The sequence below is a fragment of the Hippocampus bargibanti genome, linkage group LG04 (genome assembly GCF_051943395.1).
Source record: "Hippocampus bargibanti isolate YZ-2025 linkage group LG04, ASM5194339v1, whole genome shotgun sequence".
Classification (NCBI taxonomy): domain Eukaryota; kingdom Metazoa; phylum Chordata; class Actinopteri; order Syngnathiformes; family Syngnathidae; genus Hippocampus; species Hippocampus bargibanti.
Window position 1 is genome coordinate 17,146,826 of NC_142737.1, and position 22,175 is coordinate 17,169,000.

The window sequence follows — 22,175 nt, forward strand, 5'->3', positions numbered from 1 at the left end:
GAGAGTCCCGACCGGAGCTGTGCGCCTCGTATCAGGACTTCGTGGCCGAGATGCGCCGGGTGTTTCACCATCCGGTGACGGAGGTCAAGGCGGGAGGGAGAATCCTCGACTGCGTCCAAGGGGCCCGTTCGGCCGCGGAATACTCCGTCGCTTTCCGGATCAAGGCCGCTGGCAGCGGCTATGGCGACCGAGCGTTGAGGGGGGTGTTCCGTCGCGGCTTGAATTCCGACCTTAAGGACGAGTTGGCTACCCGCGACGACGGCACCACCTTCGACGACCTCGTCGAGATAGTCATCGGCTTGGATCATCGTCTCCGAGAGCGGCGAAAAGAGCTGAGCGACCGACGGCCCGAGGAACCCCGAAGCCGATCTTGGTCGACCACACCCGGCAGCGACCGCGCGCAGCCCCAGGAGGGATTCCCCGAACCTATGGTGATAGGGGGGGGGAGACGACCGCGCCAACCCGAGGGCTCGTCGCACCCGAGGCCCCCAGCCTAGGACCTACGGCCCATGTAATTCCCCACCAAAACGTCCGTTGGGGGCTAAGTCCACAACACCTGTCACGCGGTTAGAGCTGGAAAGTGAACTATTTGGCCCCTCCAGCTCCCAAACAGTGCGGGCGCTAGTTGACTCGGGGGCCGACGGGTGCATCATCGACCCCCACTTGGCCGACTTATTGGGCTGCCAACTCATCGATCTCCTTCCCCCTAAGGAGATCGTTGACCTGGATGGCCGATTGTTAGCCCGGGTCACCCACCTCACGGGCCCACTTAAGCTCCGAGTGGCAGGCAACCACGTGGAGCACCGCCAATTTTTTGTTATGCCCTCCCGGAACGCGCCATTGGTTTTGGGGCTACCCTGGCTCAAGGCCCATGACCCGTCCATTTCTTGGGAGGGCCCCAACATTCAGGGCTGGAGCCCCTACTGCTACGCCAACTGCCTGCGGTCGGCTACGGCAGGGCGTAACCCCTCCCGCGGTGGCCCGCCCGAGGCCATCTGCCTCAAAGGCGTGCCACAGTGCTACCACGACCTGCGGGAGGTGTTCAGCAAAGACAACGCCCAATCCCTGCCACCCCACCGACCGTATGACTGTGCTATTGACTTGCAGCCAGGGGCTCCATGACCGGACTCCAGACTTTACCACATTTCACAACCGGAACGGGAAGCCCTGAGCACTTACATAGACTCCTCTCTAGCGGCGGGACTCATTCGCCCGTCGCGTTCCCCGCTGGGCGCAGGGTTTTTCTTTATCGACAAAAAGGACGGATCCCTGCGCCCATGCGTTGACTACCGGGGCCTGAACGACATCACCATCCGTAACAAATACCCTCTCCCCCTCATGGATTCGGCCTTCGCGCCCCTTCAGTCCGCCACCATTTTTTCAAAATTAGATCTTCGTAGCGCTTACCATTTGGTCCGTATCCGTGAGGGGGATGAATGAAAAACAGCATTCAAGACACCTTTAGGGCACTTTGAATACCTGGTGATGCCGTTCGGGCTCACGAACGCGCCCGCCGTTTTCAAAAATTTGATAAATGATGTGCTCAGGGACTTCCTCAATGTTTTTGTTTTCGTGTACCTTGATGACATTCTTATTTTTTCTCGCTGTGCAGAAGAGCACCGGCAACACGTCCGACGGGTCCTGGCGCGGCTCCTGCAAAACCGGCTGTACGTGAAGGCAGAGAAGTGCGACTTCCATGTCCGCTCTCTGTCTTTCCTGGGGTTCGTCGTGGAGCAGGGGCAGCTCAGGGCCGACCCCGACAAAACCAAAGCGGTGGTGGAATGCCCGATCCCAAAGACGCGCAAGCAGCTTCAGCGGTTTTTGGGGTTTGCCAACTTCTACCGCCGCTTCATCCGCGGGTATAGTCAGAAGGCACTCCCCCTCACTAACCTCACGTCCACCAAGCTCCCTTTCAGGTGGACTCCCGATGCTGAGGGGGCATTCAACCGCCTCCGTCGTGCCTTCACCAACCCCCCTGTTCTGCGTCATCCCGACCCGGATCTCCCGTTCACGGTCGAGGTTGACGCATCCAAGTCCGGAGTAGGGGCCGTCCTGTCCCAGCGCTCTCCCACCGACCAGAAGCTACGCCCATGCGCCTTCTTCTCCCGCCGGCTCAGCCCCGCCGAGGCCAACTATGACGTCGGCAACCGAGAACTTCTGGCCCTGCAGGAATGGAGACACTGGCTTGAGGGAGCGAAACACCCCTTCACCGTCTACACGGACCATAAAAACCTGGCGGCCATCCGGTCGGCCAAGAGACTAAACTCTAGACAGGCCCGATGGTCACTCTTCCTCACCCGGTTTAACTTTTCTCTCACCTACTGTCCAGGGTCACAGAACACCAAGCCCGATACCCTATCCCGCATCCATGAGCCGGCAGAAAGGGAGGAGACCACCACCAACATCCTGCCGGCCCAACGCATCCTGGGTGCCCTGAGGTGGGAGGTTGAGAGAAAAGTTCAGCAAGCCCAGGGGATGACCCCCATCCCCAGGGGCTGTCCTAAGGATCGCCTGTTCGCCCCCCCCCCCCTCTTCGCACGGAGGTGCTCGTCTGGGGGCACACCTCCAAGATAGCTTGTCACCCGGGGGTCAACAGGACGATCCAACTCATCGCCCAACGGTTCTGGTGGCCGGGGTTCCGGAGGGACATCACCAGCTTCGTGAAGGCCTGCCCGACCTGTGCTTGTGGGAAAGCCTCCCACCAGCCACCGGCAGGACTCCTCCAGCCGCTACCGGTGCCGTCCAGACCCTGGTCCCACATCTCCGTCGACTTCGTGACAGGCCTCCCCCCCTCCCGTGGCAAGACGGTCGTCCTCACCGTTGTGGACCGATTCTCCAAGTCGTCCCACTTCGTCCCGTTAACCAGTTTGCCGTCCGCCATCGAGACGGCTCAACTCCTGGTTAACCACGTCGTCCGTCTCCACGGGATTCCGACGGACATTGTGTCGGACCGGGGACCGCAGTTCGTGTCCAAGGTATGAAAACGTTTCTGTCGGTCCCTAGGGGCGTCGGCGAGCCTGTCATCTGGATACCATCCCCAGACCAACGGACAGACGGAGAGGAAGAACCAGGACCTGGAGGCGGCCCTCCGGTGCGTGTGCCTCCACAACCCGGCGTCGTGGGCCCTGCACGTACCCTGGGTGGAGTATGCCCACAATTCCCTGGTCTCCGCAGCCACAGGTCGGTCCCCATTTATGTCCGCCTGTGGCTATCAGCCGCCCTTGTTCCCCACACAGGAGGGCCAGGTGGAGGTCCCGTCTATTGAACATCACCTCAGACGGGCCCACCGAGTCTGGAAGGAGACCAGGGACGCCCTGACACGCACCGCATCCCGGAACCAGCGGTTGGCGGACCGTCATCGGAGACAGGCACCCAACTACCAGGTCGGGCAGGAGGTGTGGCTGTCCACGAGGGACCTTCGGCTGGCAGGGTCTTCAGCCAAGCTGGGCCCACGCTTTACGGGTCCCTTCCCCATCGAGGCCATCCTCAGCCCGGTCTCGGTGAGGCTCCAGCTGCAACCCACCATGAGGATCCACCCCGTCTTTCACGTTTCCCTCCTCAAGCCAGTGGAAACCAGCTCCTTAGCCCCCACGCCCACCCCCCCACCTCCCCCCGGATGTTGGCCGACGGACCGGTCTACACCGTGCAGGAGATACTGGGCTCCAGGCGCATGGGCAGAGGAGTGCAGTACCTGGTCGACTGGGAGGGCTATGGACCGGAGGAACGACAGTGGGTCCCACGTGCCTGGATCCTCGACCCATCTCTCATCCGGGCGTTCCATGCGGCTCATCCTTCCAAACCTGGTGGGCCGCCAAGAGGCGTCCGTTGAGGGGGGGGCACTGTCACATCTCGTCGCCGTCCTGGGTGCGCCCCGCCCCTCCAGTCATCTCCTCCGCTGCTCCCTGGAGACAGCCCCTCCTATCATTACTCACCTGGGTTCCCACAGCTGATTGTCATTCACTGATTGTGCCTTCTGTCTATATCTGCCTATCGCTCACTACCGTCTCCGTCGGAGTATTTTTGGACTTTGCCGTTACCACTTCCGTGTTGCTAGTTATCTTCCTCCACTCTTCCCTGGTTGTTATTTTTTGATGCATGTTTCAGTAAAGACTCTTGCTCCCTCCAAGCCTGTCACGTCGTGTATTTCGGGTCCTTCCCTTTTGCCAAATCCCGTCGCTCGAGTCCTGCCTTTTTGCACTCGAGCGTCGTCACAGTGCAAGTGTGGCTCCAGTTCAATGTAGTTCACATCTTGCCCTTTACCAGAAATGTTCTGTGCAAGAGCCTTACTAATTGCTCCATGTTTTAGCTATTATTGTCCTCATGTGGGATAACTTTTTGTAAGCAGTCCTGAAACAATTGGCAAGCTTTAAAAGCAACATAAAATTACATGGATGCTGTGTCTAAGTGTTCGCATCAAAAGAGTCTAAAAAAGCAAATGTGAGATTTTGAGTATCATGGCTTAATGATTTGATGATGATCACGAAACCGGAAGTGGAACATCTTTAACACGGTCGCCAACTCTTGTCTAAAAACTGTGTGTTGATCCGTTTTGATGGCGAAATTAGAAGGGAAAAACATAAATAATGCGATGGTGAATCGTTGTGTGTTGCACCAAGACTACTATTTGATACTATTTGACACAAATTCCCAGCAGACAAATCAGCCCATTTCCAACGGAGCTTGGGCGCCATCTTGTGCATTTTCTGGCCGTTGCATTGGAGTCCAGACGCCTCAAAATGAGACGGAAGGACTTCTTTAATCGATAGCAAACATTTATGCTCTCCTCTTCAGAACTATTTGAATAATATTCATAACTGGATGAGTAACAAGAAAGCATCTTCTCCGAATCTGAAGCCATTGTTTTGATTCTCGAGCAAGGCAAGGCGTCTTGGCATGACGTCACTAACAAGAGGGCAGGACGTTCTGAAACTGTAAATTTCTGAGGTCATTTTGAAGTAGTTTTGGGACACTTTAAGTGATTTTTATTGGTGTTTTGCATTTGACTAAAAAATATCAGCCCGCGTGTTTTGTGTATTTTAGTATTATTTTGTCAGTTAGGAAACAAAAATGGTGTTGGTTGTCCTGTAAGTAAAAGATGAATGATTTAAGATAGCTCTGGCAAATGGAATCACAGCTCGTGTGTTCTTGTTACCCCCCCCCCTTTTATTTTTTATAATAATAATAATAATAATAATAATAATAATAATAATAATAATAATAATAATAGAGGTATTGCAGGAATGTCTATGTTCACAATGTGCACAAACTGCCCATTACAAAAGCACATGAAAGATGTTTTTTCAGTCATGCAGACAAAAAAAATCCCTTAAAATAATGACTAAAATGTCGGTCAGCACTGAAACGTAGGAACGGATGTTAGTCAATTTAGGAAAGGATGTTACTCAACTATCCAAGACTACATAATGTAGAGACTATACTCCACACATCGCTTCATGACCACTCAAACCTAATTTTGCATCAGAAGACATAGAATTGCCTTTTTTTGCCAAGGGAAGGTTGATCGGTGGTGAGGGGATACAAGACAGCCCAGCCCACCGCACAGGCTCATCTCTTTTGGAAGTCTCAGAGAGACTCTGCGGAGTGTATTACAGCAGAACTCTCAGAATCTGCAAGCCACCACCTGATTCCACTCTCTGCCCTCTCATCAAACAAGCAGTTTAAGTGGAAAAGACAGAGATGAGGTCTCCACAACAAAATCTTTCTGAGAGCAAACAGCAATGACCTGTCACATTTCTCACTGTGCTGCATTTGTATCCGTTTGTGATGTGACTTTCGTTTTATTTTTGTATGACGAGGATACATTTCAATAACGCTGATCTCTCTCAATTCTTGTTTCAGCGACTTATGCAATAGCTGCGCTGTCAGAATAACAATTGAGGGGAGAGATTAGAGCAGATGGCCAAGGCGAGAGATCGTGGGGAAGATGGGAGAGACCGACGGAGGCACTTGACAGAGAGTCTGAGGAAGCCCCTCTCAATATGACACATCATTTCATGTGCCGTCTCGGAAATAAATAGATTACGTTCCGCAGTGGGAGGATGAACGAAGGCAGATGCTGCCGTCATTAAGTTTTCACTTCAGAACTGGTGCAGTTGTGTGTTAGCTCATCTTTATTTACCACCGGCAGTCATCACATGCCTTTATCACACAAAACAAACTTCATGTGTGTACGAATGAATCATTACATTCGCACTAAAAATCCATCCATGACAGAATGAAAATGTTTCATGAGTAAATACTAAAAGCTCTAGAGTTCTCGGAAAGCCGGTCCCCCTGCAGAAGAGACGTGCCTGGTGGATGTTTGATGTTCCCTCTTTTCTCTTCTCATTCATCCATTTTATGAGCTCAACTTAAAAATAAGGGCAGACTTCTCTAAGGAAGTAAACCTTTTACAAGGCATGGGGAAGACTGCGTGATGCTTCCGAATTCATTTACAACCATTGCAATTAATGATAAATGGCTATCGTGGCATGAGATGGGGGATACCTTGAACCTGTTGCCAGCCAATCACAGGACAGACGGAGATGAACAACAAGTTAGAGTGTCTTATCAACCTGCCAACCATCTTTTTAGAATGTGCGAGGAAACCGGAGTACCTGGAGAAAACCCACGCAGGCACGGGGAGAACATGCAAGCTACACACAGGATGGCCAGATTGGGGGGGGGGGGGGTTGAACCCAAGACCTCTGCACTGTGAGGTGAACTCGCTAACCACTGAACCACCGGGCTGCCACCTTCATTCAAAGATATATATGAAATTGTAAATATAGCGTGGGTTTTCTATGGGTCCTCTGGTTTCCTCCCACAGTCCAAAAACATGCATGACAGGCTGATTGAACACCCTAAATTCAGAATCAGAATGCCTTTAATAGTCCCACAATGGGGAAATTTGCAAAATTGTCCCTTGGTGTCAGAGTCAATGGTTGTTTGTCTCTGTGTGCCCTGATTGGCTGGCAACCAATTCAGGGTGTTCTTTGCTTCGTGCCCGAAGACGGTTGGGATAGGCTCCAGCACCTCCCGCGACCCGAATGAGGATAAAGCGGTCTGAAAAATGGATGGATGGATAAATTTAGTTGTGTTATAATAATAATAATAATAATAATAATAATAATAATAATAATACAAAAAACAAGGGGTGTTTTCTATATACCGTATTTTGCTTGGGGTGGCACATGGCGGGCCTATGATGTAAGTTTAAAGTGCCTCTCTCACTTTAATAATCTTTACTCTCGGTGAAAGATCACATCTATTTTAACTGGCCATAATTCATGTAATTACCACATCGATCAACTGCGACTGAAATCAAATGCAATTTTGTGTATATTGCACAACAGTACAGTGGTGTCTGCCGCATCAAACAGCTATGAACGCACCGCACACTCTGCAACCTCATTGAAAAAGCCTGAAGGTAGGAGGAGGGAGTGGTGGGTTTGGTGGATTGGCCTGATGCACATCTTGCGTTGCAGCGTTAATTAAAGGAGTGTACGATGCAGCTTCCGGCCGTCCTGCTCATGCAACCCTCATACAGTCATTCCCAGCCTCCATCAACATGAATGAGTGCCTGGACCAAGCCTGGTGAGTCATCTAACTGTGGGCTTCCACTGGGTCACCTGAGCGCACACATACTCCATCAATTCAAAGGACAAGGATCTGACAGAAGTGATTTACAACCATGTCCCAAAATATTCCGCACGGTAAAACTATTGCCTAATTCTTACCTGACATGTATAATATAATGACACAAGAACTCACAACCATAAGGACAACTCCATATTTAATGTAAAGAATAAGTGTGGTAAATAGGGTCAAATATAATAGAGGACAAAACGCTCAGCAGTGTTTCACATGAACACATACAGTGGAACAGATTTTGAATGTAACACAGCAAAAATTGTATCCAATGTAATCAATGTGCCCTTTTGTAGAGCAGTTGTCAAAGTGTGCGGTGGCCAATTTTACAGTGAGCACATGGAAAGCATGGACACCAACACTTAAGTGCAAAGCTCAAGATGATTTTATATGCCTATATGTGTATTGAACACATACTTATTTTTAGAGTATACTGTACACTTGTTTTTCTCAAGTGGTTTCCTTTTGCATCCAATTGTAACAGAGGTATAAAGGAAGCACTATGTAGTTCCCGTGCTGACACAAAAGGAAACCTGGTTGATTTTTTTTCCTCTGCTTTTGTAATGGGCTTGAAATTAGTCGTCCTGTGTCGTATTAGTCATTGTTGCAATGAGACAGCATCATCGGCTGCACACTGTTAAAGTGGCTACCAGGCCCGGCAAAAGAGTCACGTGGTACAGTTGGGTATCCTCTTCCAAAATCGAATGGAAAGCAACACTCAAACAGGCATAGCCCAAAAAAGGACCTGGGCCGACAATGTAGGTTTGACTCAATCTGTTCCGCAATCTCCATTTGTTCTCATGGGTAGGCGTATTCTTTATAGATGCACTAAGAGTTATCATAGTTTAGATGGGTGGGGTCGGCAGGATGGGCGTCATTACTGCCTGGGTGACTTATTTATAAATGTCGATATCACATAATTTAATTCTGCCGATTGTGAACCAGCTAGCAATAATAACGTATAGTATAATAATAATACGTCTGTGTAAGCTCTCAGTCGTACAGGAGTGGTCCATCGATGAGAAGGTTTCTTCAGCCGTCATCTGTACAAAAGTGAAGGTTTCGGACGTTTCGCCTCCTATCCAAGAGGCTTCGTCAGCGAACTAAAGTCTGACTGGTCGTATCGGCCCCATTTATATATCCCTAATGTCCAGACATGGTGGCGCCGGACACAGCTATGATAGGTCCCTACTCTCAGGTTGGGGGTGGGGGCAGGGGACCCCTCCCTGTGGCCCCACTGATTGTTCCTACATTCCTGACTAACGACTGGCCTATTACCCCCACTCCCCCCGGTATCACCTCATCAGCATAACGACCCTCATCAGCATTACGAAAGTTGCCTAACCTGTTTTGCCTAAGCAGGCTATTGTATGAACGATCCAAATTGAACCTCATCCCACCAGACCGGTTTAATGAAGGATTTTGTTGTTTTATAAGAATCGCTTCTTTTACCCCCCTTTCAAACCATCTATGTTCTTTCGCTAAGATTTTAACCTCATTGTCGTCAAATGAGTGGTTGCTAGCTTTTAGGTGCAAATGTACTGCCGATTGAGGCCCACTAGTATTATCCCTGCGATGTTGATAAAGTCTTTTTTTGAGAATTTGTTGAGTCTCCCCAATGTACTGCTCTTTACAATTTTCATTCTTACAATGTATGGAATAAACTACATTACTTTGTTTTTCATTTGGTAGCCTATCTTTTGGATGCACTAATTTTTGCCTTAACGTGTTTATCGGTTTGAAATAAGTAGGAATTTTATGTTGCCAAAGGACTCTGTAATTTTTCAGAAACTCCTGCAATGTACGGTACTGCTACTCCTCTCCTTTTTGAATCTTGAGAATTATTGGTTTTGTTCGCTATTCTTTCTTTCTGACATTTGTTGAATGACCACTGAGGGTACCCACAGTTAGTGAGTGCTCTCCTGATATGTTTTGACTCCTTTTCTCTACCTTCAGTGCTAGTTGGTATTAGTTTAGCCCTATGCTGGAGGGTTCTGATAACTCCTAGTTTATGTTGTAAAGGGTGGTTAGAGTCAAAAAGTAAGTATTGGTCAGTGTGCGTAGCCTTCCTAAAGACTTCTGTTTTTAGCGCTCTGTCCTCTTTTATAATTACTTTACAATCCAGGAAGGCTAGTTGGTTCTCTTGAATGTCCTCACGAGTAAATTTAATGTTGAAGTCTACAGAGTTGAGGTGATCTGTGAAGGATTGAATTTCTTGTTTCTTAATTATGACAAAAGTATCGTCCACATATCTAAACCAGTGTCTAGGTTTTGTCCCCGGGAAGGATGTGAGGGCCTGTTTCTCCATCTCTTCCATGTAAAGATTAGCCACTATGGGTGAAACTGGTGAGCCCATAGCACAACCATGAATTTGTTTATTAAATTTTTCCCGAAATTGAAAATACGTAGTATTAAGGCAGATTTCTAATAATTGGCAGATGTGATCCGGTTTAAGTTTGGTTCTTTCATGCAGAGAAACATCCGCCAGCAGCCTCGTCCTCACCACTGAGACTGCTGCAGGGGTTGGGACAGATGTAAAGAGAGAAGTCACATCGTATGATGCCAAAGTTTACAAAAGTGAAACCTTCACTTTTGTACAGATGACGGCTGAAGAAACCTCTGTACAAAAGTGAAACCTTCACTTTTGTACAGATGACGGCTGAAGAAACCTTCTCATCGATGGACCACTCCTGTACGACTGAGAGCTTACACAGACGTATTGCTGCCAACTTTGGGAGAGACATCCTTCTGCTGGTACGTAACTTAGAAAAGGCCACCTTTAAATTAGCTGATTTAAAGAACCACCTCAGATTCAATCTTAGATGTAGACAGAGTCGGTTAATCCCTAAATGCTTGAAGCAAGCACCCCTGGAACCCGGATACTTAGCCGATAAAATGCAACAAAATTATACTAGGAAAATTCTAAATTTGCGAATTAGGAGACTTAACATAGAGATAAAAAACAAACAGTCAGAAATAGAAACTTATTATCAGCGATTACAAACTAAACTTACCCACAAAATCTATCAGGAAGTGTGTGAATTTACTAAATCCGGTTATATGAGGCACCACAGCAAAACCAAAGAGAGACAAAAGGGTAAATTTCAAAAATTACTTGTACTGAAACAATCTCAGCTACTGGTAAACACGCGAAAAATTAGGAATGAACAGTTTGCTAGGGAGAATTGGATCAAAAATTTGTCACACAGAGATCTCTCAGAGACAGAAAAGGCGGTACTTACCAAAGGTTTAAATTTCTCAGTGACTCCTAAAACTATACCTACAATAGATTATATCACAGCTACTGAATCGGCTATTAAAAATAACAAACTTTCGTATGCAGAGGCAGATGATCTACGCATTAAAATATCAGCTCTTCTCAGTAGTGCCAAACTTCCTCCGTCCAACATAACATTAGAAGAGAGAAAGGCGTTAACTACTCTACAAAAAGACAAAAATATTACTATTTTGCCAGCAGACAAGGGCAGATGCACAGTGCTTCTCAACACATTGGCTTATGAAGACAAAATAAATAGGTTAATCAGTGATTCTAACATGTATGAGCAACTAAAAAGGGACCCTTCCAATAGATACAAGAAAGAAATGATTGACTGTCTCCAAAAGTTAGAGAAAGGAAGACATATAGACAAACAGATGTATTTTAGATTATACCCGGGAGAGGCCACGCCATGTATCTATGGCCTGCCAAAAATACATAAAGAAGGGTTCCCCCTCAGACCCATTGTTTGTAGCATTGACTCCTCTACATACAATGTAGCCAAATATTTAAAAACTATTTTAGCTCCGTTGGTTGGTAACACAGAATATCACGTAGAGAACACCACAGGGTTTGTAGAGAGGATCAAAGACCTCATATTGGAACCTGAGGAAACTTTGGCATCATACGATGTGACTTCTCTCTTTACATCTGTCCCAACCCCAGCAGCAGTCTCAGTGGTGAGGACGAGGCTGCTGGCGGATGTTTCTCTGCATGAAAGAACCAAACTTAAACCGGATCACATCTGCCAATTATTAGAAATCTGCTTTAATACTACGTATTTTCAATTTCGGGAAAATTTTTATAAACAAATTCATGGTTGTGCTATGGGCTCACCAGTTTCACCCATAGTGGCTAATCTTTACATGGAAGAGATGGAGAAACAGGCCCTCACATCCTTCCCGGGGACAAAACATAGACACTGGTTTAGATATGTGGACGATACTTTTGTCATAATTAAGAAACAAGAAATTCAATCCTTCACAGATCACCTCAACTCTGTAGACTTCAACATTAAATTTACTCGTGAGGACATTCAAGAGAACCAACTAGCCTTCCTGGATTGTAAAGTAATTATAAAAGAGGACAGAGCGCTAAAAACAGAAGTCTTTAGGAAGGCTACGCACACTGACCAATACTTACTTTTTGACTCTAACCACCCTTTACAACATAAACTAGGAGTTATCAGAACCCTCCAGCATAGGGCTAAACTAATACCAACTAGCACTGAAGGTAGAGAAAAGGAGTCAAAACATATCAGGAGAGCACTCATTAACTGTGGGTACCCTCAGTGGTCATTCAACAAATGTCAGAAAGAAAGAATAGCGAACGAAACCAATAATTCTCAAGATTCAAAAAGGAGAGGAGTAGCAGTATCGTACATTGCAGGAGTTTCTGAAAAATTACAAAGAGTCCTTTGGCAACATAAAATTCCTACTTATTTCAAACCGATAAACACGTTAAGGCAAAAATTAGTGCATCCAAAAGATAGGCTACCAAATGAAAAACAAAGTAACGTAGTTTATTCCATACATTGTAAGAATGAAAATTGTAAAGAGCAGTACATTGGGGAGACTCAACAAATTCTCAAAAAAAAGACTTTATCAACATTGCAGGGATAATACTAGTGGGCCTCAATCGGCAGTACATTTGCACCTAAAAGCTAGCAACCACTCATTTGACGACAATGAGGTTAAAATCTTAGCAAAAGAACATAGATGGTTTGAAAGGGGGGTAAAAGAAGCGATTCTTATAAAACAACAAAATCCTTCATTAAACCGGTCTGGTGGGGTGAGGTTCAATTTGGATCGTTCATACAATAGCCTGCTTAGGCAAAACAGGTTAGGCAACTTTCGTAATGCTGATGAGGGTCGTTATGCTGATGAGGTGATACCGGGGGGAGTGGGGGTAATAGGCCAGTCGTTAGTCAGGAATGTTGGAACAATCAGTGGGGCCACAGGGAGGGGTCCCCTGCCCCCCCAACCTGAGAGTAGGGACCTATCATAGCTGTGTCCGGCGCCACCATGTCTGGACATTAGGGATATATAAATGGGGCCGATACGACCAGTCAGACTTTAGTTCGCTGACGAAGCCTCTTGGATAGGAGGCGAAACGTCCGAAACCTTCACTTTTGTACAGATGACGGCTGAAGAAACCTTCTCATCTATAATAATAATAATAACAACAACAACAACAATAATAACAATAATAATAATAATAACCGCTTACTGTATATGCCGCTTGGTGCCTATATGAGATGATAGATGAGGCAGTCACAGTAATTGTGCTTGGCCACGTGGTGCAAGGACAACAATCTCCGTCTGAATGTGGAGAAGACGAAGGAGATTGTTGTGGACTTCAGGAGAGTGCGCCCCCAGCATGCTCCACTAACCATCGACGGTGCTGCAGTGGAGAGAGTGAGCAGCACCAAGTTCCTGGGAGTGCACATATCCGAAGACCTGTCCTGGAGCCACAACACTGCATCAATGGCCAAGAGATCCCACCAGCGCCTGTACTTCCTCCGCAAGCTCAAAAGAGTTGGAGCCCCGACCCCCATCACGACCTCCTTCTACCGCGGTACCATAGAGAGCATCCTGACCAGCTGTATCACCGTGTGGTACGGCGCCTGCACCGTGTCCTGCCGTAAGACTCTGCAGCGCATCGTGAGGACAGCTGAGAAGATCATCGGTGTCTATCTCCCCCCCCTTCAGGACATCTACAACACCCGCCTCACCCGCAGAGCCATCTGGATCGCTGGCGATCCCACCCACCCCTCCCACAGCCTCTTCAGCCTGCTGCCATCGGGTCGGAGACTGCGGAGTCTCCGAGCCAAGACCAGCAGGCTCAAGGACAGTTTCTGCCACCAGGCAGTCCGGAGACTCAACTCCCTCCCAGCCCTGCCCAGCCTGCCCCTTCCCACTGCCACACTCACCGAACTCTGAGTACACGCTACATGCTGTACGATCATCCTGAACTCTATTTTTTGTTATTTCTCATGAGACAAGACCTCACTTCAACCCTTTCTAGTTGTTTGTTTTTGCAATTACGACATTACGTCACTTTATGTACGTCACTTCCTCACTTTACATATGTCACTACCTCACTTTACATACGTCACTACCTCACTTTCCATACGACACTACCTCACTTTACATACAGAAATTACATGTATTGTCTGTTGTCAATTGTATGTCTTTTTTAGCCACGTTATAAGTGCCTTGCCTGTCTTGCACGCTGGGTCCGAGAGGACATTAATTTCATCTGTGCTGTATGTCATGCATATTAGCATATTTGACAATAAAGCTGACTTTGACTTTGACTTGTGAAACTGGAACATTACTGTCTTGTATCTGATTGTGATAACAATAAATGCAAATTGAAGTTGGGATGTGTAAAAACCCATGTTGCAATGTAAATTGAATATCCCCCTCCTCTATTGATTATGCTAGATGAAACACATGCAGTAGATGCTGCCGATGGAACTTTCTGATCAGTTAGTCTCAGGGTCAATCGTTTCATCGCGATTTATTTGAAACTACAGATGGCTAAACATTTTATTGTGAAGGTGCCAATGCAGATTCCGTGTCTTGGGGGAAGTTTACCAAGAACAGTACCTATCCAGTGATACCTCTGTTTACGAACCCCTTGGTTTATGAACTTTTTGGTTTACGAATGTTAAATTTATGAAAATTTTACCTTGGAATATGAACTATTTTTCAGGATACACACGGCGCGCCACAATAAGTGATGTGTCGTTTGCGAACGAGCCCGTTCTCCAAAAAGAAAATGGCAGCCAACTTTTTTTGTCCTCTATTCCCCGCCCCCAGTCTTCGGTTAAAGCCACGTGATTGGTCAAGAACGCAGCAGTGAGGGGAGGTGGTTTAAACATTAAAGAGACAGGCAGACAACAGAGAGAGAATGAGAAAATGGAGAGATAACAGTGACATTTGGACTCATTTCAACTACATATAAATAAACTACAGTTTATTTAATTATAATACCATAGCATATTTATTATACATAAAATAAGGTATATTTTGTGAAGATTTAAGGCTTAGAAAATTAGAAAGTAGAAAATTATGTTTTATGGGGACCTGGGAACAGATTATTCTCATTTTATCGGTTTCCGATGGGAAATTAATTTTTGGGATACACACTTTTCGCCTTCCACACTCTGTCTGGGAACCAATTAAGTTCGTAAACCAAGGTATCACTGTATTGATAAAGCACTGATAAAAATGAGATATCAGATTGTGATGGAGAGAGCTCACTGGCTTTTACAACTCCCCTAATCTGACTTTGCAGAAGTAGGGCTACATCTTTGTCCATAAAACTGAGTAACAAATGAGAGGTTGCACTAGCCAATAACAAAAGTATACCGCTGGTGGTTCAAACTAAAGGAGTGAAAAACGTTCACTTTAATCTCTCATCACAGGTAAACGGACAGTGATGATCAGGCGCCAGTTGCTCACTGTGATGGGCTTAGTCACCACTGCAGCACCGCTAATCCATTGCACCAATTTGCACACGCAGCCGAAAGGTAACACCCACACGGAGGCACGCACGCATCAACATTACACCAACACAGCCATTACAATGCTCAGACATTGGCACAGGTACCTTTGAGAAGGCTCTATTTTCCAGTTCAGGTACTAAAAATAAGAGAATTTGAATGGTAGATCGAGAACCAGATATGGCCAAAACTTCAAAAATTCTAATCAATTCAATCTTTATGCAGAAGAGAGGCTCACTGTCAATATTTGCACATTCCTATACCACTGGGGTGTGTACTTGAAATATGCCTGAATGTGATGCAGCAACAAAACCTTGGAGCTCGAACAGTCCACTGTAGCAAAGTAGCTTTAGTGCATACTGACTAGAGGAATTGCATTAATGAGTCTTGAGAGCACGCGCCACTAATGGGTCAAGACTGTGCTGCCACAACTATCTTCCTCTGCAATTCCCTGCCTTATAACCTCTTCGCCAAACGATGATACTGACTACATACACATGAGCCCAGAGTGCTCGTCACTGTTTTTTTCTGCTTTCTTTGCTTTTCCCGTGATACAAAAAGAAAACAATAGTGGCAAAAATATTGATAGTCACTGTGGCATGAAATATAAGAGCATCTACGATTGTAGCCAGCTATTTTTTTCTGTCAAACCAGCTGCTGAATGTTCACCCTATGAGGTGAAATTACAAAAAGGTGCAACGGCGCATGATGAGAACAAACTACTAAAGGTAAGAAGGCACATCAGAGAGAAATTGTTGTATTTGAGACAAAATTCAATGGAACAAGTGCGTCGTTTAAACACTGTGGCGTGCATTCGTAAGATCAAATGCTATAGCAGCAAAGGAATTGCCACTAAGAGGAAACAAAGCAGTCACTGATCATAAAAGCCCATTCACAGATTCTCAAATACAACTTTTAAGTTTTGTTTACATGAAAAAATTACTTGGATCTTTTGCAGGGAGTGATTATCAGGGGACTCGTCCAGCGTAACAAGCCACTCAATGGCGACTGGGCCATGCTCAGCTCACCCACCCCCCTCATTTGGACAGGCGGGATAGGAAACGGATAGATGGTTGTTTTGCAGAATAGAAGGTCTGAAGTTAAGCCCTCGAATAGCTCATATGCAGAGTTTGGATGTCCTCCCTGCTTCCTCTCTGAGTACGAATACATGACGTCTAAATTGCTCTTATATGTCAATGTATGGTGCATCAGCACTGTCATCCACTAGTTATGTGGTCTAATTCCAGAGTTGTTCATCATGAACATTGTCCAGGAATAACCGATTATTAAACGGATGGATATATTTAAAGTAACCCATAGATGTTTGAAATAATTCTTTCATCAGAATCAGAAAGGCACTGACAACGATTCATCTCAGTGTTGCTTTTAATCTTTCAAATTATTAGTCTGCATTTGATCAAATATCTGATGACCTGTGAGTAGAGAAAATCCCATCAACATCTTCCTCACAAAACAATTGCCATCATAAAACTAAAACTCACATACTCTCCTTCAACATAACAATGGGGTGCTGAATTTTCAAATAAAATGTGAATTGGGTCTATCTTAAGACATCTGACACAATAAACAATGAAGTAAGATGAGCAATATAAAGTCGCTTTTGACAGAAAGGTGAAAAATGCACACATTTTGACAATTTAGCTCAGCGACTAACATCTCTTTTTATCGATAGCCCAAGTCATAGAGGAATGTAAAGTTAAAGCAGAATGCACTAGTTCTCAGCATTTGAATCACCACACATGGATAAGTACATTTTAACTCATTCGCTGCCATTTCCGAATTTATTCAGGAATTGAAAAGTTAGACATGGAGCGCCATTGCCTAATTTGTTCATGTTTTGATTTTTCTTGTGGGGGCTGCCGATAAAGCACTGGCCAGACATCTAGGAATGTTTTGTTCCCTTCCACAAGGGGGCAGCATTTGCCTTTTGTCCATGTTAGCGTTTTGTTAAAGCGCTGTACTAATCAATACGTATGTATTGTATTTTGTACAGTCACCCTCATTTCAAGCTCATCTAACTCAAGATCCATACAACTTAATTAACTATTTTTTTCTGATGAAAGAAGAGAGTCTAAGCTTTCTAACGCTGTACTGTATTGAATGTTATTGTAGTCCTAAAACTCAATATTCTGTGGGTCCTGCAATTTGAGTGAAAATGACAAAAACCCTGGCACTGGAGTGAACACATTTTTACACATCGTCTGGCAATGAATGAGTTAAAAAGGGTTGAGTTTTCTTACTCAAAGGGGTCAAAAATCCACCCTTACTGCAGGATAAAAGTCTTAGATGACAACAAGCTGCTTAGCTCGGAATAAAATACTCAAATGAAGGTACATGTTGTGGGTTAATGATTATATAGTAACAGGAGTTCCAAGGTGAGAGGAGTGTGTAGGAGTACTTTGACATAGTGTGTATAATCTGGTTTAAAATGTACCGTATATTTTTGATTGACGGAAAAGGGATTGGGGGCGGGAGTAGGACAGGCTTACTTAAGAGTTAAGAGCCATGGTTATGTAACAGATATAAGATCCCCCAAAACAATGCACGTTGAGTCAAACCTGTGCTGCTCTCTAGGAGCCCCAGAAGAAATCTGTGATAATGAATACGGTTAGACCGCTGCAGGCTTTCCTTACTTGCACCTCCCCCTTCCAGACTCACTCAAATGCATATAAAAATGATTTGTTCTCACACCATTATACATGTAAAAGACATTGAGAGCACAGGTACAAATTCCACCATGACGTCCCTGATCCATTGCTGACATGGATGCTTTGATCCTCTCCTCTTTCAACTAGAACTGCTTCATGTCATCACAAAGAGGGTACAGCAAGTCCTGAAGAATGAATGACTCTGTGTCTATGTCAGAATCAGAATCAGAATCAGAATCATCTTTATTGCCAAGTATGTAGAACACACAAGGAATTTGTTTCCGGTAGAACACGCTGCACTAGTATCATATTTGTTATTTTTTCAATTTTTTTTACCCAAGATGGCGGCGCGTGAACACGCAGCGGCTCCCCTCTCCCGGCAAATTGGCGTTTTCATGTTTATGTTTGTTAAAGTAATTATAAGTGCCTTGCATGCTGGGTCCGAGAGGACAGTAATTTCATCTGTGCTGTATGTCATGCATATGAGTATATTTGACAATAAAGCTGACTTTGACTTTGACAGGTTGATGTGAACATGGCAGAAAGTATTGGGCTTGACATTGTTATGGAGTCAAACTGCCTTCCTCTTTTTTATCATTTTTAGCAAATGAATAATGCAAACATCTCTTGATGGACGGTGCAGTCTTGTGTTTGGCCACTCCATTGTATCACCACCAATTAATTTTTTTCTAGACACCTTGGCATTATGCGCATTTACAGGATCGCTGATGCGCCATTTTCAAAGGACACTTACTAGCGAAACAATGCATTTTAATTTCAACATAAAATCTGAAATTGAACCATACGTCGTAACGCTGTACACGCTGCACACACCGATTTTAGCGTAGTTCCCTGCAGTTGGTGAGTGGCGGAGCAGTGAATTATTAGTTACGATGAGCTTTGCATTGGGATTCTCAGGCAGAAGACAGAAGCCCGCAGGTATTCCACCGCAGTGATAATTCCAAAGCCAAATAAAAGGAAAAAGCTTTGTCAGTGCAGTGGCCAGTACATGAATTTCACAGTACCTCAGTGAAGTGTGGATAAAAAAGTGTGGAGGGAGAGAGAGACATTGCTTCCCTGGCAGACAATTGATTGAGGACACTCAATAAACTGGGCATAAAGGAATAGAAAGGATTAAGAGAGCATGCGGTGTGCTGGAACGTTTCCCATGTTTTGTATGTACGTGACATACATGTGTGCCAGGGAGGATCTGTGTACACACAGTGGAAACACAACATGACGTACTTTCCATGTGTGCCCAGGCACCCCAGACTCAGTTAGCATGACACAAAAAAGGTAGGGGGTTTGGAGGCGCCCACTCAAGCTTTCAAAACCCCCTCCCTCCAGAACCTACCCCACCCCTGACTGACGACGACACCTGTGTATCATCCCAGTACCTTGCGCTTTTTATCCCGTGAGCGGCTCCTTTTCTTGACCTTTTCCTCCTCTTTCTCTTTGCGTTCCTGTTCTGCTTGGGCTTCTAAATCCTTGTTTTTGCGGAGGTGTTTGGCCGCTTGAGCCATGGCGCTTCGGGTAGTCTGGGTGCTGTCAGCGTGTCCAAATCTTACGGTGCTGGGACTTTTACCCGCCGCGTGCCAACACTAGTGCTGCTGCTGTGTTCCTCTATGATCCTATAGAGTATGAGCGCGCTCAGTCTCACTCTACCTCTTACTCCTCCTCCTTCTCTCCTCTTCAGCAGTGAAGGCATTCACACACATACACACACACACACACAGCGGCAGTCCTCAGCAGCCTGCTGTGGGATGCGAATGCAGCACTGCATTCTCTGGATCGTTAATGCACATTTCCCTCATTCGATGTTTTTCTGCAGCCTTCGCCACTGGTGTCCTTAGCGGAGAGAAGATAGAGATTGAATAAAGGGGTTGACTTACCCTTTTATGGTAATACATAGCTCACTGTATGTTCATTATGTTCACTGGATTGGGTTTCCTGTATACAGGCACCCCATAGACTGATGAAAACACTCCGTTTGGGAAAAGCTTCAGCATCTTTGAAACAAAGACACTTTTTTTCCTCCTCACATTACATTGATTTTGGTTCTTTTCAGGAGCTGTATTTGATTGCTCACTACCTTGTAATCCTTTCATATGTCCTACACCGAAATGTATAGACCCAATCATGGCTTCACTAACACACATTATGATAGTGAAGGAAATAAAATAAATCTAAAATATGCATGAGGGAAAGGGTAGGGGTGGCGGACTGCCTTTGACTCGTTAACTCTGCTGCCTCGTCCTGCTGTTTTGGTTAAGCACTGCAGCAGATAGCACTGTGGAAGAATGTTGCTGCAATGTGCTTGTGTATGCAACATCTGGGAGCTATGCGGTACTCTTTTACAATCTATTGAAACATTTGACACATGTGGTCTTTAGAAAGGGGATCCACTGAGGCATTCTTTTGGCTTCCCATTTTGTGTTTCTCAACTTTCATTAACTATGCAACACATGTAAAGGACATTGGTTTTATGCATCCCCTCCAGTCTCGACTTTTGTGCGGCAAATATTAAGTGAATGCAAAAAGTTTGATGGCATTTGCTCAAGCTATTTGTTCTCATTTTTTGCTCCACCTTCTCCTGATAACGCTGCTGACTCGGGTTTAAAATTAAGTCCTTTCATATTGTTTTCATGGCTCACGATCATAGAAATGTGCATATTAGAGGAAAAATAGATAGCCTATATTTGGAGAGCATTGGAGAGCATTGGATATGCCTTTATTAGTCTCACAGTGGATATTTCTATGATTTAGAAATTTAATGTATAATTCCTTTGGCTGCTTGTGGGGAAAACTGTCTTCCTTCAAGCAGTCCCTGCTATGTCTGCACTAATTTCACTTATTGCCTGCCCTACCTCTCCTTAGTTTTTCGTTCTGCTGAGGCTTCCCCAGATCCAAGAGCAGATCCTCATCCAGCAGCATACTAATGAATCGACGTGATGATTTTGGATTCAGTGGGCAACACTACAACATAAATCTCTCACATACACTGTTAAGCTATGACGCGAACAAACACAAATACTGATGGACTGACACCTCTGGCTAAACCATTCATCATAATATCGAACTCCTGGGAAATGTCCTCAAATCAATCACCATCCCGTCTTGCTGAAAAGACAGAAATATTTTCCTCAGCCAACTAGACCAGTTTTATTCAACAACACTGCGTGTTTCACCAATGAAGCGCTAGTTTTACTGATAATTTGAAGACTGTCACTGAGACACTCATCCAACCCATACTCACGCCTCAAAGAGCAGTTTATAAATGTTGCTTCATGACGGCACTCTGGGGTCTTGGGGTGAGAGGAGGCTATGTTTTTATTGCCAATCCATGCACCACATACACAGATTTGCAAGTGATGTGAAAATACACATTTATGTCATCATGTGGAGGCTGTGTACTCTGCAATTGGCATTTGTTTTTTTAAGTCTGCTGCTCAATATTATACATAACTCCAAGTAGTCTGACAATGTTTTTTCTTTTGTGTTTCTGAGTTCAGACTCATTTCCAGACTTCAAACGTAAGGGTTGCACATGAAATCCATGGCAGGGTCCAACTAACCTATGGGGGGAGATGAAAAAGTCAGGCAATGTTTAGCGATTTAACGTGCATGAGCTCGAGCATAGCCTGTATTTGTTTTTTCCATGGTTCACTCAAATTAAATAATGTCGTTTGAGGTTTACCACTCTTTTGTTGGCTTTCGACCGCCCCAGAGTTTCACCGCACTTGAACAAAGAAGTCCAGGGTTGGGATACTGTCCGTACAGAAAATGGTATGCGACAGATGAAAGCACAAAGTTTAAAGTACCCGTGAGGATACAATGTTCATTCAGTGTAAATTTATGAAACAGCATGAGAGAGTCCCAATATGACACCCAAGGTCACCTACCTTGTGTGTCAATTTACCCATTTCACACTGAATAACAATCATCCAAATACATTTAAAGCAGGGGTCTCAAACTCAATTTACCCGGGGGCTGAGTCTGGGTGAGGCTGGGCCGCATCAGGATTTTCACAAGAAAAGCACAAAGCATTACAATGTTCTCAAAAGCTT

The 22,175-nt window shown here is 45.4% G+C and overlaps 1 protein-coding gene across 8 annotated transcripts in view; it reads right to left on the reverse strand.

Annotated features, from left to right (window-relative positions):
* The window catches only part of ank1a (ankyrin 1, erythrocytic a), a 109,028-nt gene extending 89,304 nt beyond the window's left edge, over positions 1-19,724 (reverse strand). For 5 of the 8 annotated variants that reach the window (XM_088994429.1, XM_088994426.1, XM_088994428.1 and 2 more), the window contains exon 1: positions 19,507-19,724. In XM_088994429.1, coding sequence (XP_088850555.1) covers positions 19,507-19,632 — 126 coding nt within the window. In that variant the 5' untranslated portion in view covers positions 19,633-19,724. The remainder of the gene's footprint in view (positions 1-19,506) is intronic. The other 3 variants (XM_088994435.1, XM_088994436.1, XM_088994437.1) reach the window with 1 other exon arrangement.
* Positions 19,725-22,175: the final 2,451 nt, after the last annotated feature.